Source organism: Staurois parvus, unplaced genomic scaffold (genome assembly GCF_062004578.1).
Source record: "Staurois parvus isolate SC_StPar_1 unplaced genomic scaffold, SC_StPar_1.0 ptg000272l, whole genome shotgun sequence".
Lineage (NCBI taxonomy): Eukaryota > Metazoa > Chordata > Amphibia > Anura > Ranidae > Staurois > Staurois parvus.
Genome location: NW_028318068.1, coordinates 1,465,155 through 1,478,011, shown reverse-complemented (window position 1 = coordinate 1,478,011; position 12,857 = coordinate 1,465,155). Strand labels below are relative to the sequence as shown.

The 12,857-nt window shown below is 51.3% G+C and overlaps 1 protein-coding gene across 1 annotated transcript; it reads left to right on the top strand.

The window, feature by feature from the left end:
* Positions 1-3,452: 3,452 nt before the first annotated feature.
* LOC149459127 (uncharacterized) lies at positions 3,453-12,179 on the top strand. Its single transcript, XM_089681584.1, has 5 exons — positions 3,453-3,572; positions 7,951-8,205; positions 9,085-9,561; positions 10,170-11,192; positions 11,784-12,179. The coding sequence occupies exons 1-5, from the start codon at positions 3,453-3,455 to the stop codon at positions 12,177-12,179; spliced, it is 2,271 nt and encodes a 756-aa protein (XP_089537710.1).
* Positions 12,180-12,857: the final 678 nt, after the last annotated feature.

The following is a 12,857-nucleotide window of genomic DNA, read 5'->3' as shown; positions in this document are numbered from 1 at the left end:
CCCCCGCGGAGGGACAGATGGTAGGATGTGTGGCCCCTGTGGAGTGACTAGCAGTGGTTAATGAGGTCAGTGTGCAGTGGCTGGTCCCCGGTGAGGTCGGTGTGTTTGGCTCTACAGATCGGCAATGACTCACCTCCTTGTAGCCGGGTCTGGACGGTGCCGTAGTCGTTAGCCAGGACGGTGCAGTGCAGGACGGTGCACCCCGGAAGCTGGCCCCAGTATTCGGCTGATTGCTGAACTCGTCCTCCCGAATCACCAACACTGGAGGGAGAGGAGAGGAAGACATCACTGAATGAGAGCAGACATGACTCCTCTCCAACCCCAAGACACAAATATATGACATTGTATCCCACCAGTCCTTACATGTGGGGGCTGCAGGAGGCTTCTATTCAGGATTACTGGTACAGGAGACGGTCAGAGACTGCAGACACGGTACAGGAGACGGTCAGAGACTGCAGACACGGTACAGAAGAGGGTCAGAGACTGCAGACACGGTACAGGAGACGGTCAGAGACTGCAGACACGGTACAGGGGACGGTCAGAGACTGCAGACACGGTGCAGGAGACGGTCAGAGACTGCAGCCACGGCACAGGAGACGGTCAGAGACTGCAGACACGGCACAGGGGACGGTCAGAGACTGCAGACACGGCACAGGGGACGGTCAGAGACTGCAGACACGGCACAGGGGACGGTCAGAGACTGCAGACACGGCACAGGGGACGGTCAGAGACTGTAGACACGGTACAGGGGACGGTCAGAGACTGCAGACACGGCACAGGAGACTGTCAGAGACTGCAGACACGGCACAGGGGACGGACAGAGACTGCAGACAGGGTACAGGAGACGGTCAGAGACTGCAGACACGGTACAGGGGACGGTCAGAGACTGCAGACACGGTACAGGGGACGGTCAGAGACTGCAGACACGGTACAGGAGACGGTCAGAGACTGCAGACAGGGTACAGGGGACGGTCAGAGACTGCAGACAGGGTACAGGGGACGGTCAGAGACTGCAGACAGGCTACAGGAGACGGTCAGAGACTTCAGACACGGTATAGGGGACGGTCAGAGACTGCAGACAATGGTACAGGAGACGGTCAGAGACTGCAGACACGGTACAGGAGACGGTCAGAGAATGCAGTCAGGGTACAGGGGATGGTCAGAGACTGCAGACACGGTGCAGGAGACGGTCAGAGACTGCAGCTACGGTACAGGGGACGGTCAGAGACTGCAGACAGGGTACAGGAGACAATCAGACACTGCAGACACGGTACAGAAGAGGGTCAGAGACTTCAGACCTGCACAGGGGACGGTCAGAGACTGCAGACACGGTACAGGAGACAATCAGACACTGCAGACACAGCACAGGGGACGGTCAGAGACTGCAGACACGGTACAGGAGACAATCAGACACGGCACAGGGGACGGTCAGAGACTGCAGACACGGTACAGAAGAGGTTCAGAGACTGCAGACACGGCAAAGGGGACGATCAGAGACTGCAGACACGGTACAGGGGACGATCAGAGACTGCAGACACGGCACAGGGGACGGTCAGAGACTGCAGACACGGTACAGGGGACGGTCAGAGACTGCAGACACGGTACAGGAGACGGTCAGAGACTGCAGACAGGGTACAGGGGACGGTCAGAGACTGCAGACAGGGTACAGGGGACGGTCAGAGACTGCAGACAGGCTACAGGAGACGGTCAGAGACTTCAGACACGGTATAGGGGACGGTCAGAGACTGCAGACAATGGTACAGGAGACGGTCAGAGACTGCAGACACGGTACAGGAGACGGTCAGAGAATGCAGTCAGGGTACAGGGGATGGTCAGAGACTGCAGACACGGTGCAGGAGACGGTCAGAGACTGCAGCTACGGTACAGGGGACGGTCAGAGACTGCAGACAGGGTACAGGAGACAATCAGACACTGCAGACACGGTACAGAAGAGGGTCAGAGACTTCAGACCTGCACAGGGGATGGAAAGAGACTGCAGACATGGCACAGGGGACGGTCAGAGACTGCAGACACGGTACAGGAGACAATCAGACACTGCAGACACAGCACAGGGGACGGTCAGAGACTGCAGACACGGTACAGGAGACAATCAGACACGGCACAGGGGACGGTCAGAGACTGCAGACACGGTACAGGGGATGGTCAGAGACTGCAGACACGGTGCAGGAGACGGTCAGAGACTGCAGCTACGGTACAGGGGACGGTCAGAGACTGCAGACAGGGTACAGGAGACAATCAGACACTGCAGACACGGTACAGAAGAGGGTCAGAGACTTCAGACCTGCACAGGGGACGGTCAGAGACTGCAGACACGGTACAGGAGACAATCAGACACTGCAGACACAGCACAGGGGATGGTCAGAGACTGCAGACACGGTACAGGAGACAATCAGACACGGCACAGGGGACGGTCAGAGACTGCAGACACGGTACAGAAGAGGTTCAGAGACTGCAGACACGGCACAGGGGACGATCAGAGACTGCAGACACGGTACAGGGGACGGTCAGAGACTGCAGACACGGCACAGGGGACGGTCAGAGACTGCAGACACGGTACAGGGGACGGTCAGAGACTGCAGACACGGCACAGGGGACGGTCAGAGACTGCAGACACGGCACAGGGGACGGTCAGAGACTGCAGACACGGCACAGGGTACGGTCAGAGACTGCAGACAGGGTACAGGGGACGGTCAGAGACTGCAGACAGGCTACAGGAGACGGTCAGAGACTGCAGACACGGTATAGGGGACGGTCAGAGACTGCAGACACGGTACAGGAGACGGTCAGAGACTGCAGACACGGTACAGGAGACGGTCAGAGACTGCAGACACGGTACAGGAGACGGTCAGAGACTGCAGACAGGGTACAGGGGACGGTCAGAGACTGCAGACACGGTACAGAAGAGGGTCAGAGACTTCAGACCTGCACAGGGGATGGAAAGAGACTGCAGACATGGCACAGGGGACGGTCAGAGACTGCAGACACGGTACAGGAGACAATCAGACACTGCAGACACAGCACAGGGGACGGTCAGAGACTGCAGACACGGTACAGGAGACAATCAGACACGGCACAGGGGACGGTCAGAGACTGCAGACACGGTACAGAAGAGGTTCAGAGACTGCAGACACGGCACAGGGGACGGTCAGAGACTGCAGACACGGCACAGGGGACGGTCAGAGACTGCAGACACGGCACAGGGGACGGTCAGAGACTGCAGACACGGCACAGGGGACGGTCAGAGACTGCAGACACGGTACAGGGGACGGTCAGAGACTGCAGACACGGTACAAGAGATGGTGAGAGACTGATCCCCCTCCCATATACAGTACCCAGTGATTGGACCTCCTCTGCCTGGCTGTGATTGGCTGAGGTTACCTTAACCCCTTCCTGACCGATGTGCGTTGGTATCAGTGAGCGGATATCACGGGATGGCGGCTAGGATCGTCCAATATTCATCTCCCCCGGAGATGGCCTCTTCTGTAAAGGGAGACATGGAATCATCAGACGGGAAGGGGTGCAAGGAGGACTACAGGCAAAACGTTATTGTGGTAATGGAGAGCCAGTGCGCTGTCATCTGTGTCCCCATTGCGGGGATTTCCCTTCACTTCCTGTCCCACAGACACAACAGGAAGTGGGAGGAAATCCCTGGACTGGTGTCCCCATCGGAAGATTTCTCCTCTCTTCCTGTTCTGGTGACAACATTTCCTCTCCCTCTGGGTGACAGAGCGGGAATCTCTGGATTGAGGACACACAGACAGGGGTCCCCTTCACTGACCCCGGGGAGACGTCGGTGGAAATCTCTCCGTCGGAGGATGGTTGGCTCCTCTGTCTCTGTCGGTGATTTGGGTGTTGGATCCCGGTTATTCGGTGAGGATTGGAAGGAGACTATTTCTTCTCTCTGTCCTCATGGGGTCCCCATACACCAGGGGTGTCCAAACTTTTTTCAAAGAGGGCCAAATTGGATGAAGTGAACATGGTGGAGGGCCGAACATTTTTCCAAACATTCTTTGAACCATTACAATTAAATGCAAATAAATTATTTTATGCCAAGTTACCGTATTTTTCGCCGTATAAGACGCACCTGACCATAAGACGCACCTAGGTTTTAGAGGCAGAAAACAGGAAAAAAAAAATTCTGAACTAATGGACTGCAGACACAGTACAGGGATGACCAGAGACTGCGGACAGCACAGGGATGACCAGAGACTGCGGACAGTACAGGGATGACCAGAGACTGCGGACAGCACAGGGATGACCAGAGACTGCGGACAGTACAGGGATGACCAGAGACTGCGGACAGCACAGGGATGACCAGAGACTGCGGACAGCACAGGGATGACCAGAGACTGCGGACAGCACAGGGATGACCAGAGACTGCGGACAGCACAGGGATGACCAGAGACTGCGGACAGTACAGATGACTGCTGACCTTTGGGGAGGGGGGGAGCGGGTACCTGAATTTGACAGGTACCCGCTCTTACTTCCGCGGAGTTGTTCTTTGATCTTACCTGTTCCTCTATCCAGCCGCGCGCTGTCTTCCCGGCTTCTGTAATGGCGCTCGGCATGACAGCCGGGTGCTCAGTGCGCATGAGCGAGAAGCGCTGCGCTTTGTGATTGGTCCGGCGGCTTCTGGGATCTGTCATGTGTCCCAGGTACCGCCTTACCATTCACAAAAAGCACCGCTTCTTGCGCATGCGCACTTGGCACCCGGCTGTCATGCCCAGCGCCCACACTACAGAAGCCGGGAAGACAGCGCGCCGCTGGATAGAGGAACAGGTAAGGTCCCGCTGCAGAGCTGAGCGGCCGGCCCGGTATTCTGACACGGCCGTGGTGGAAATACCGGACCGGCCGCTCCATATTCGCTCCATAAGACACACTGACATGGAGGGCCGTATTAAACCGACCCTCGGGCCGGACTTTGGACATGCCTGCCATACACCATCCAATCAGGACCCGCCTCCTCCCTCCAATCAAGCGACAGGCTGCTCATACTTGGGACAATCTGATTGGTCGACTCCACCAATAAGAATATGAAGGCAAAACCTGAACGTCATCCAATCCAGCGGCTCCGCATCCTACACAAGTGTGGGGGGATGGGCAGGAGATGATTGTATTGAGGGAAGGGGAACTACACACCATACAATCTGATTGGACAACCAAATGGAGGCACTGTCAGGAGGGGGAGGGGATTGTACAATCAGATTGAATGGGGAGGGGTGGCCACACATGTTGCAATCTGATTGGATGATCCCCTCTAGATATAGGCGGAGTCAGGAGGGGAATGTACAATAAGAATGTATGGCAGACGGGAGAGCTGACCACACACATTACAATCAGATTGGACAATCTCTTCCAGATATCTCTGTGGAGGCGGAGTCTTGAGGGGGTTGGGGATGGAAAGGGAGATATTGTCCGATCAGATTGTATGGGGAGGGGTGACTACAAACGTTACAATCTAATTGGATGATCCCCTCCAGATGGAGGGAGAGTCAGGAGGGGTGGGGCTTGTAGAGTCTGTGGTCCCCATCATCTAAGGAGGTCCAGGACCCCCTGATTGGACGGATGGGGGGAGGGAAGATTGTGCAATCAGATTGTATGATGTATGACCGCCATCATCTATAACAGCCCCGGGGTGCTCTCTGATTGGATGGACGGGGGAGGGGTCTGGATAAATGTAGAGCGGATCATACGACCTGATTGTATAATGTATGGTGGGTGAATTGGTTCCTATGGGGGAGGGGAGGAGGTGTGAGGGCGGGAAATCAGAGAGAAGGTGGAGGGGGGGCCCCACACACACCATCCAATAAAATAGACCCCAATCCCCCCTCCAGACCTGGGACTCTCCCTGTGGAAGTCGGTGGCACTCCCAGCATGCCCTGGACCAATCAGGTGCCTGTGATCCGATAGGGGGCGGGGACAGGGAGTTACTTGAATCCGCATTGGTTGCGAGCAGGGTGGGCGGGAACAGCAGTAAATTTAAATACATATTAGGAATATATGAGGGTGGGCGGGCATGTTCTCACGGTGGGCGTGGTCAAGGAGAGCGATTTCCATAAACAATAGGCTACTGTGAAGGAGGAAGTGAAAGATAACATCGGCCAATAGAATTCCCTCCTGAGCGGAGCACACAATCAGCGCCCAATCATCTCCATGTTATAGGACAGCTACAGGAATGTGTGTCTGTAATAGGGGGAGAAGGCGTGTCCACAGCACGAGGCCCCTCCCTCAGACTTAGCCCAGGAGTTCCACAGTGGGAGTGGGCGGAGCCTATTTGGTTGATTTACAGGCTGTGCAGTGTGCAGAGCCAAGGCCAGTGGGCGGAGCCAAGGTCAGGCAGTGGGCGGAGCCAAGGCCAGGCAGTGGGCTGAGCCAATGCCAAGCAGTGGGCGGAGCTAAGGCCGGACAGTGGGCGGGGCCAAGGTAGTGTCCCTTAGTGATGATGTCACAGTGTGACACTGTGCTGTATGCAGATTGCAGAGTCTAGTTTTCATAACTGAGAAGATTTCTGATGGATCAGGTAAGATTATTGATCTCTCTCCTCACACACCTCCTATTCCTGCATTCATCTGATGGGAGACTGCGATCCTCACACACCACATGACACACATTTTATGACCATTTTTTTTTTCACAATTTTTTCTTTTTTTCCTACAAAATGTCTTAGAACCCCCCAGACATGATAGATTTTTAAAGCAGAGATCCCAGACAATAAATTGGGGGTTTTACATTTTTTAGCTCACGCCATATTTGCGCGGCGGTTTTTCAAACACAATTTTTAGGGGAAAAAATATACCCTTTTAATGCAGAAAAACACAACACGCAATCCAACATTTTTTTTGGGGTAGAATATAAAAGTTGACGTTACGCCGAGGAAATAGAAACAAACCGAGTCACGCTTTAAGATTACGCCCGCCCGTGCGACCGCGACGAATGGCGTACATTTTACTATCCATAGGCAGCACTTTAAAAGCCTTTACAGGTGACCGCTTTATATTTCCAGAGGAGGTCTGGGGCTGACATTACTGCCCATCATCTATCACGCTGATACCTCACATGCATGGGACGGTCGCTATTTGCATGTGTGCGTTTGCCTTTGCTTGTAAGCATGGGGGGAGTGCAGGGCTCCTGGAGCGCGTTACACGCGGGGTGCAGGGTTCCTGGAGCATGTTACAAGCGGGGCTCCTGTAGCGCGTTACACGCGGGGTGTGGGGCTCCTGTAGCACGTTACACGCGGGGTGCGGGGCTCCTGGAGCGCGTTACACGTGGGGTGCGGGGCTCCTGGAGCGCGTTAAAAGCGGGGTGCGGGGCTCCTGGAGCGCGTTAAAAGCGGGGTGCGGGGCTCCTGGAGCGCGTTACACGCGGGGTGCCGGGTTCCTGGAGCGCGTTACACGCGGGGTGCCGGGTTCCTGGAGCGCGTTACACGCGGGGTGCCGGGTTCCTGGAGCGCGTTACACGCGGGGTGCCGGGTTCCTGGAGCGTGTTACACGCGGGGTGCGGGGTTCCTGGAGTGCGTTACACGCGGGGTGCGGGGTCCCTGGAGCGCGTTACACGCAGGGTGCTGGGTTCCTGGAGCACGTTACATGCAGAGTGCAGGGTTCAGAGGAAAATGTTTTCAAAAAGTTAATGATTTAATATTAAAGTGGATCTCTGCACAAGACCGTTTCTAATGGAATGGCGAAGGGTTAACTCCTCAGTTGGGCTACTGATGTCAGCGACCCCACTTGGAGGATTCTGCTCACTTCCTCTCTTGCTGAGGTGACAGGAAGTGCAAAAAAACTTTCCCAGTCGGGACATAGAAGACAATAAAATCTTTGAAGCATTTGAACCCTTTACCCAATTCATCCAAATAAAAAAGAGAACATTTTTAGCTGTCTTTCACTTCAACATTTGTACTTAAACTAACCATCTTTTTTGTTTTCTTTATAGATTGATGTAAAAATCTGTCACAGAGGAAAACCGGACGAAGTTAACGCTGATAAAGCGAACCAAAATCTGATACCAATGAGCAGAGAGGAGAGACGGGAGGGGAAGAGAAGAAAAGAGGAGGAGAAAGGAGTGAGAAAACTAGAGGAGAGCAAAACAGAGAAGATGGATAGAAGGGGAGAGACAGCTGCTGCCTCACCATCTTCAGCACACGCCCCGGCAGTTCTCACCAACGAGCCCCCCACACAATACTTTACAGTAAGTATCCTGTAATATTATACTGCCTAGTTCTAGTTAACTGGGTGGAGGAAAGTCCCATGTCTGTAGGGTACAGGCTTTCATAAATTGCAGCAGAGGAAGGGAGAACAAAATAGTAGGAAGCCATGTTTCCTCGAGGCTTCCAGCTATTCAGAGAGTTTTGTTCTTCCTTCCCCTGGGAAGGGGGGAGATCTGTCAAAATTCAATCAATATGGAATTGTCCATTGTTCACCTACAGACCTTTAATGAATGTTACCTTCCTGGAGAATTGTGGGTGAGCAGTGATGGCAGAATCTGGTGCTAGCACTTATTCCAGGGGGATGAATAGTGATTAGGACATGGGCCCTCTGGGCCCCATTTACCTACATCCCAAGCACAATCTTTAAGGTACTATGTATAGATAGTAGAGGTGAACCCCTGAGTCTCAGGGGCCCTTGTGCAGCTGCAGAGTTGGCACAAATAGTAGGCCTGCCCCTGAATTCCCCCCCCCCCCTTCAGTATTTGGGACCTTCAGATCTTTAAATTTTGAAATACTTTCTGATTCTTAACATCTTGTAAACATGCTTTAAAAAATGTAATAATATTAAAGCAGAACACCGAGCAGACAGTTGATGGATTTCAGATGGAATGGGGAAGGGTTAGAACCTCAGTTGGAATGTTATTGCTCTCTGTAGTCCTGATGGGAGAATTCCTCTTACTTGTCCTCCTGAGATGATATGAAATAAAGGGAAACTATTCCAGTCAGGACATCGAGAACAATAAAAACCTTGGGGAAGTTTGAACCCCTCCCCCACTCCATCCAAATCTAAAAGAGAGTAGAGTTCTACTTTAGAATCTGTGCTTCCACCTAACTTTTTGTTATTTTTTTGTTTCTTATAGGAGGAGTGGGAAAAGGGGAAAAGAGGTGGAATGGAGTTCCTGACGCATGAAGTAGGAATGATGAAAATAACATGGTTATGTGAAGACGTTGAAAAGATGGAAAGAGAGGAGGAAAAGCAAACAATGGAAGAGGAAAGGTTCCATCCAAGTTCACCGAGGAAGATCGCATGGGTGAGTGAGGATGTGAAGAAAGAAAAGGAGGACGAGAAAAGTAGTGGAGGAGAAAAAAGTGAAGAAAATGGAGAACAGAAGGTCAAAGGACATAGGTGGAGATTCAGCTTCATCTGGACTCCCCCCAAAAAAAAGAAAAACGAGACCGAGAAGACAGAACAACAAGTGAAAGACAACGGTGAGGAGTTCACACAAGACAGACGTGGTCGATGTTCTCATCAACGTTGTCTCCGTTGTCTGCATTATTCACACCCAGTTCGACTTCTGGGTTTGCTCGTAGGATCTGTGTGGAAGGTGATGAAAAAGGTAAGTATTTAAAATTCTACTGCCATAGATAACTATCAGTCTCTAAGCAAGTAGTTTAGGACTAGAGGAAGGAAGAACAAAGCCCTCTGGGTAGCTGGAGACCATTCTTCCTCATGGGGGGGCCACCATTACAGTTAATACAAAAGTGTCCAGTGTTAAATTACAGAGCTTTAATTCATGTTTTACTATGAATCTGCTACCATCACTTATTCCAGGGGGATGAATAGTAATTAGGGAATGTTTTCCAGCTTTCTCAATAGTCATTCAGCCTGGTCAGGGTGTCCCATTAAGGGCCCCTCCAACTTCCCTCAGGGTTCCCTGTAATGTTCTCCCCTTTGACATTTATACTTCTGCCTGACACTGGCTGACCATATAGAAAGGGTTCCTATACTGTACACCGAATCTTCAGCCATGTATCAGGCTGACCTCCTCTATGGAGAAAACTACCCTATAAAAATTGGCATTTTTGGGGAAACACATATATCATAGATGACGTAAAGCCCCAAACTGATAAATATTGCAGAAGTGATAGGCTGTCTCTAATGTAGCTGAAAGGTGATACTCCTGTGTTAGACTGTCTAATAAATCCTTTTTTTTTTTTCTTTTAGTATGCATGCCAATGCACCTGCGATTCCACCTGTGGGGATGATGCAGAAAATGCGTACCAGACAGAGAAGGAAGAACAACCGATTCAGAAAATTAAAGAAAAGAAGGAAGAGAAAACAAAGGAAAAAGAGGAGGAAAAGGAAGAACAGAAAGATTTGGAGCAGAGTGAGGAGAAGGAAGAACAGAAAGATTTGGAGCAGAGTGAGGAGAAGGAAGATCAGAAAGATTTGGAGCAGAGTGAGGAGAAGGAAGATCAGAAAGATTCGGACCACAGTGAGGAGAAGGAAGAACAGAAAGATTTGGACCAGAGTGAGGAGAAGGAAGAACAGAAAGATTTGGAGCAGAGTGAGGAGAAGGAAGAACAGAAAGATTTGGAGCAGAGTGAGGAGAAGGAAGAACAGAAAGATTTGGACCAGAGTGAGGAGAAGGAAGAACAGAAAGATTTGGACCAGAGTGAGGAGAAGGAAGAACAGAAAGATTTGGACCAGAGTGAGGAGAAGGAAGAACAGAAAGATTTGGACCAGAGTGAGGAGAAGGAAGAACAGAAAGATTTGGACCAGAGTGAGGAGAAGGAAGAACAGAAAGATTTGGACAAGAGTGAGGAGAAGGAAGAACAGCCAGTTGAGGAAATGAAAGAAAAGAGGGAAGAGGAAACAAAGGAAGAACAGAAAGTGGTAAACTTCCAGCTGTTTAACATCGTGAAACTAAATTATAGATGGACAAATGAGGATACGAAGAAAGAAGATGAGGACAAGAAGGACACAAGTGAAGAAGAAAACAAACAAGAAGACAATGCTGAAGAAGAGAGTTGGTACAAGATGAGAATCTACTGCTCCTGGAATCCCAGAAAACAATCCAAAGAGACTGAGCAGAGAGAAGCTGGATGTCATCAGTACTGCTGCCCGTGTTGTCACTGTTATCCATGCTCGTGTTCTAAAGCCTGCTGTTGCAATTGTTTACATTGTTTCAACCCATTTCAACTTGTGCGATGCCTCTTAAGACCTTTGTGGAACGAGATGAAGAAAGTAAGTATCCTGTAAAATTATACTGTTTTATGTAGTTCCATAGATAACTAGCAGTCTCTCACTAACAAGCAGTTTAGGACAAGAGGAAGAACAAAGCCCTCTGGGTAGCTGGAGACCATTCTTCCTCATGGGGGGAGGTTAGAATTACCTTTGATAACAAATTGTCCTGTGTTAAATTACAGAGATTTAATGAATGCCCCACTCCTAGTGAATTGGTGGTGGGGGTGGGGGGGGGGTGTGTGTGATTGGGAATGGCAGAATCTACTACTATCATTTATTCCAGGGGGGTAAATAGTGATTAGGAAATACTTTCTAGCTTTCTCAGTAATGGTCAGGGCATCCCATTGAGGGCCCCTCCAACTCCCCTCAGGGTTCCTAGTATTGGCATTTATTCTCCCAAAAATACTAAAGTCCTGACACTGGCTGACCATATAGAAAGGGTTCCTATACTGTACACAGAATTCTCAGCCACCTAACAGGCCGTCCTAAACTGATAAATATTGCAGAAATGACAGCTGTCTCTGATGTAGCTGAAAGGTGATACTCCTGTTAGATTGTCAACTAAATATTTTTTTCTTTTCTTTTCCACAGTTTAGTTGCCAATACAACTTCTCCTGCGATTGTAAAGATCTGGAAGAAGATTCAGACCAGAGGGAGGAGAAGGAACAACAGCCGAATCAGAAATTTAAAGGAAAGAGGGAAGAGGAAACAAAGGAAAGCAAGGAGGAAAAGGGAGAAAGGAAAGAGAAAGCGTTCCTTCCGAGTGGTGAAAAGGTAAAAAAGAGTAAAGAGGTAAAAAACAAAGAGATAGAGGAAAAGGCAAAAGAAGTGAGGGAGAGAGAAAGAAGGGCAGAAGAAGAGAGGGTAAAAGAAGAGAAGGTGAGAGAGGGAAAGAGAAGAGAGGGCAAAGGAAGAGAAGGTGGGAGAGCGAAGAGAGGGAGAGGGAAGAGAGGGAGAGCGAAGAGAGGGCAAAGGAAGAGAAGGTGAAAGAGGGAAAAAGAAGAGAGGGTAAGAAAGGGGAGGGGGCAAGAGTAGACAGGGAGAGAGAAAAGAGGGGGGATTTGAAGGGGTTCATGGGAGGTTTTTCTGGGTGTGGGGTTTGTGCTAGGCAGGGAATTTGGGGAGGGGGTGTGGAGTGGGGGGTGTATGCAGGGGGTTGGGATTTGTTGGGGCTATGCTAGGAGGGGGGATTTGTGCTGGCAAGGGGGGTTGTGGTGGAAATTTGTACTAGGAGGGGGGATTGGGGGGAATTTGTACTAGGAGGGGGGGAGAATTTTTACTAGTAGGGGAAATTGGGGGGGTGGAAATTTGTAGTGGGAGGGAGGATTGGGGGGATCTTTGCACTAATAGGAGCGATTGGGGGGAAATTTGCACTAGGAGGGAGGGGGGATTGGGAGGGGGTGGAAATTTGTACGGGGGGGGTTTGCCCTTCTGTACGGAGCCCTGTATCCACAAGAGACGAGGAGCGGAGAGATGCCGGTGCCATCTTGGAGGCCGGGATGCCCGAGGCCTCAGCTGAGGATCGGGTCACAATCTGGCTTATGTCACCGCTGGACCGGCTCCACTTGTTCTTCGAGAGGTCCGGTGTTGATTCCTCCCCATGGGGATTATATGACAGCGCCCGTGAGGGAGAGAGGGAGCCTGCAGCGGAGGTCCGAGCCGGGA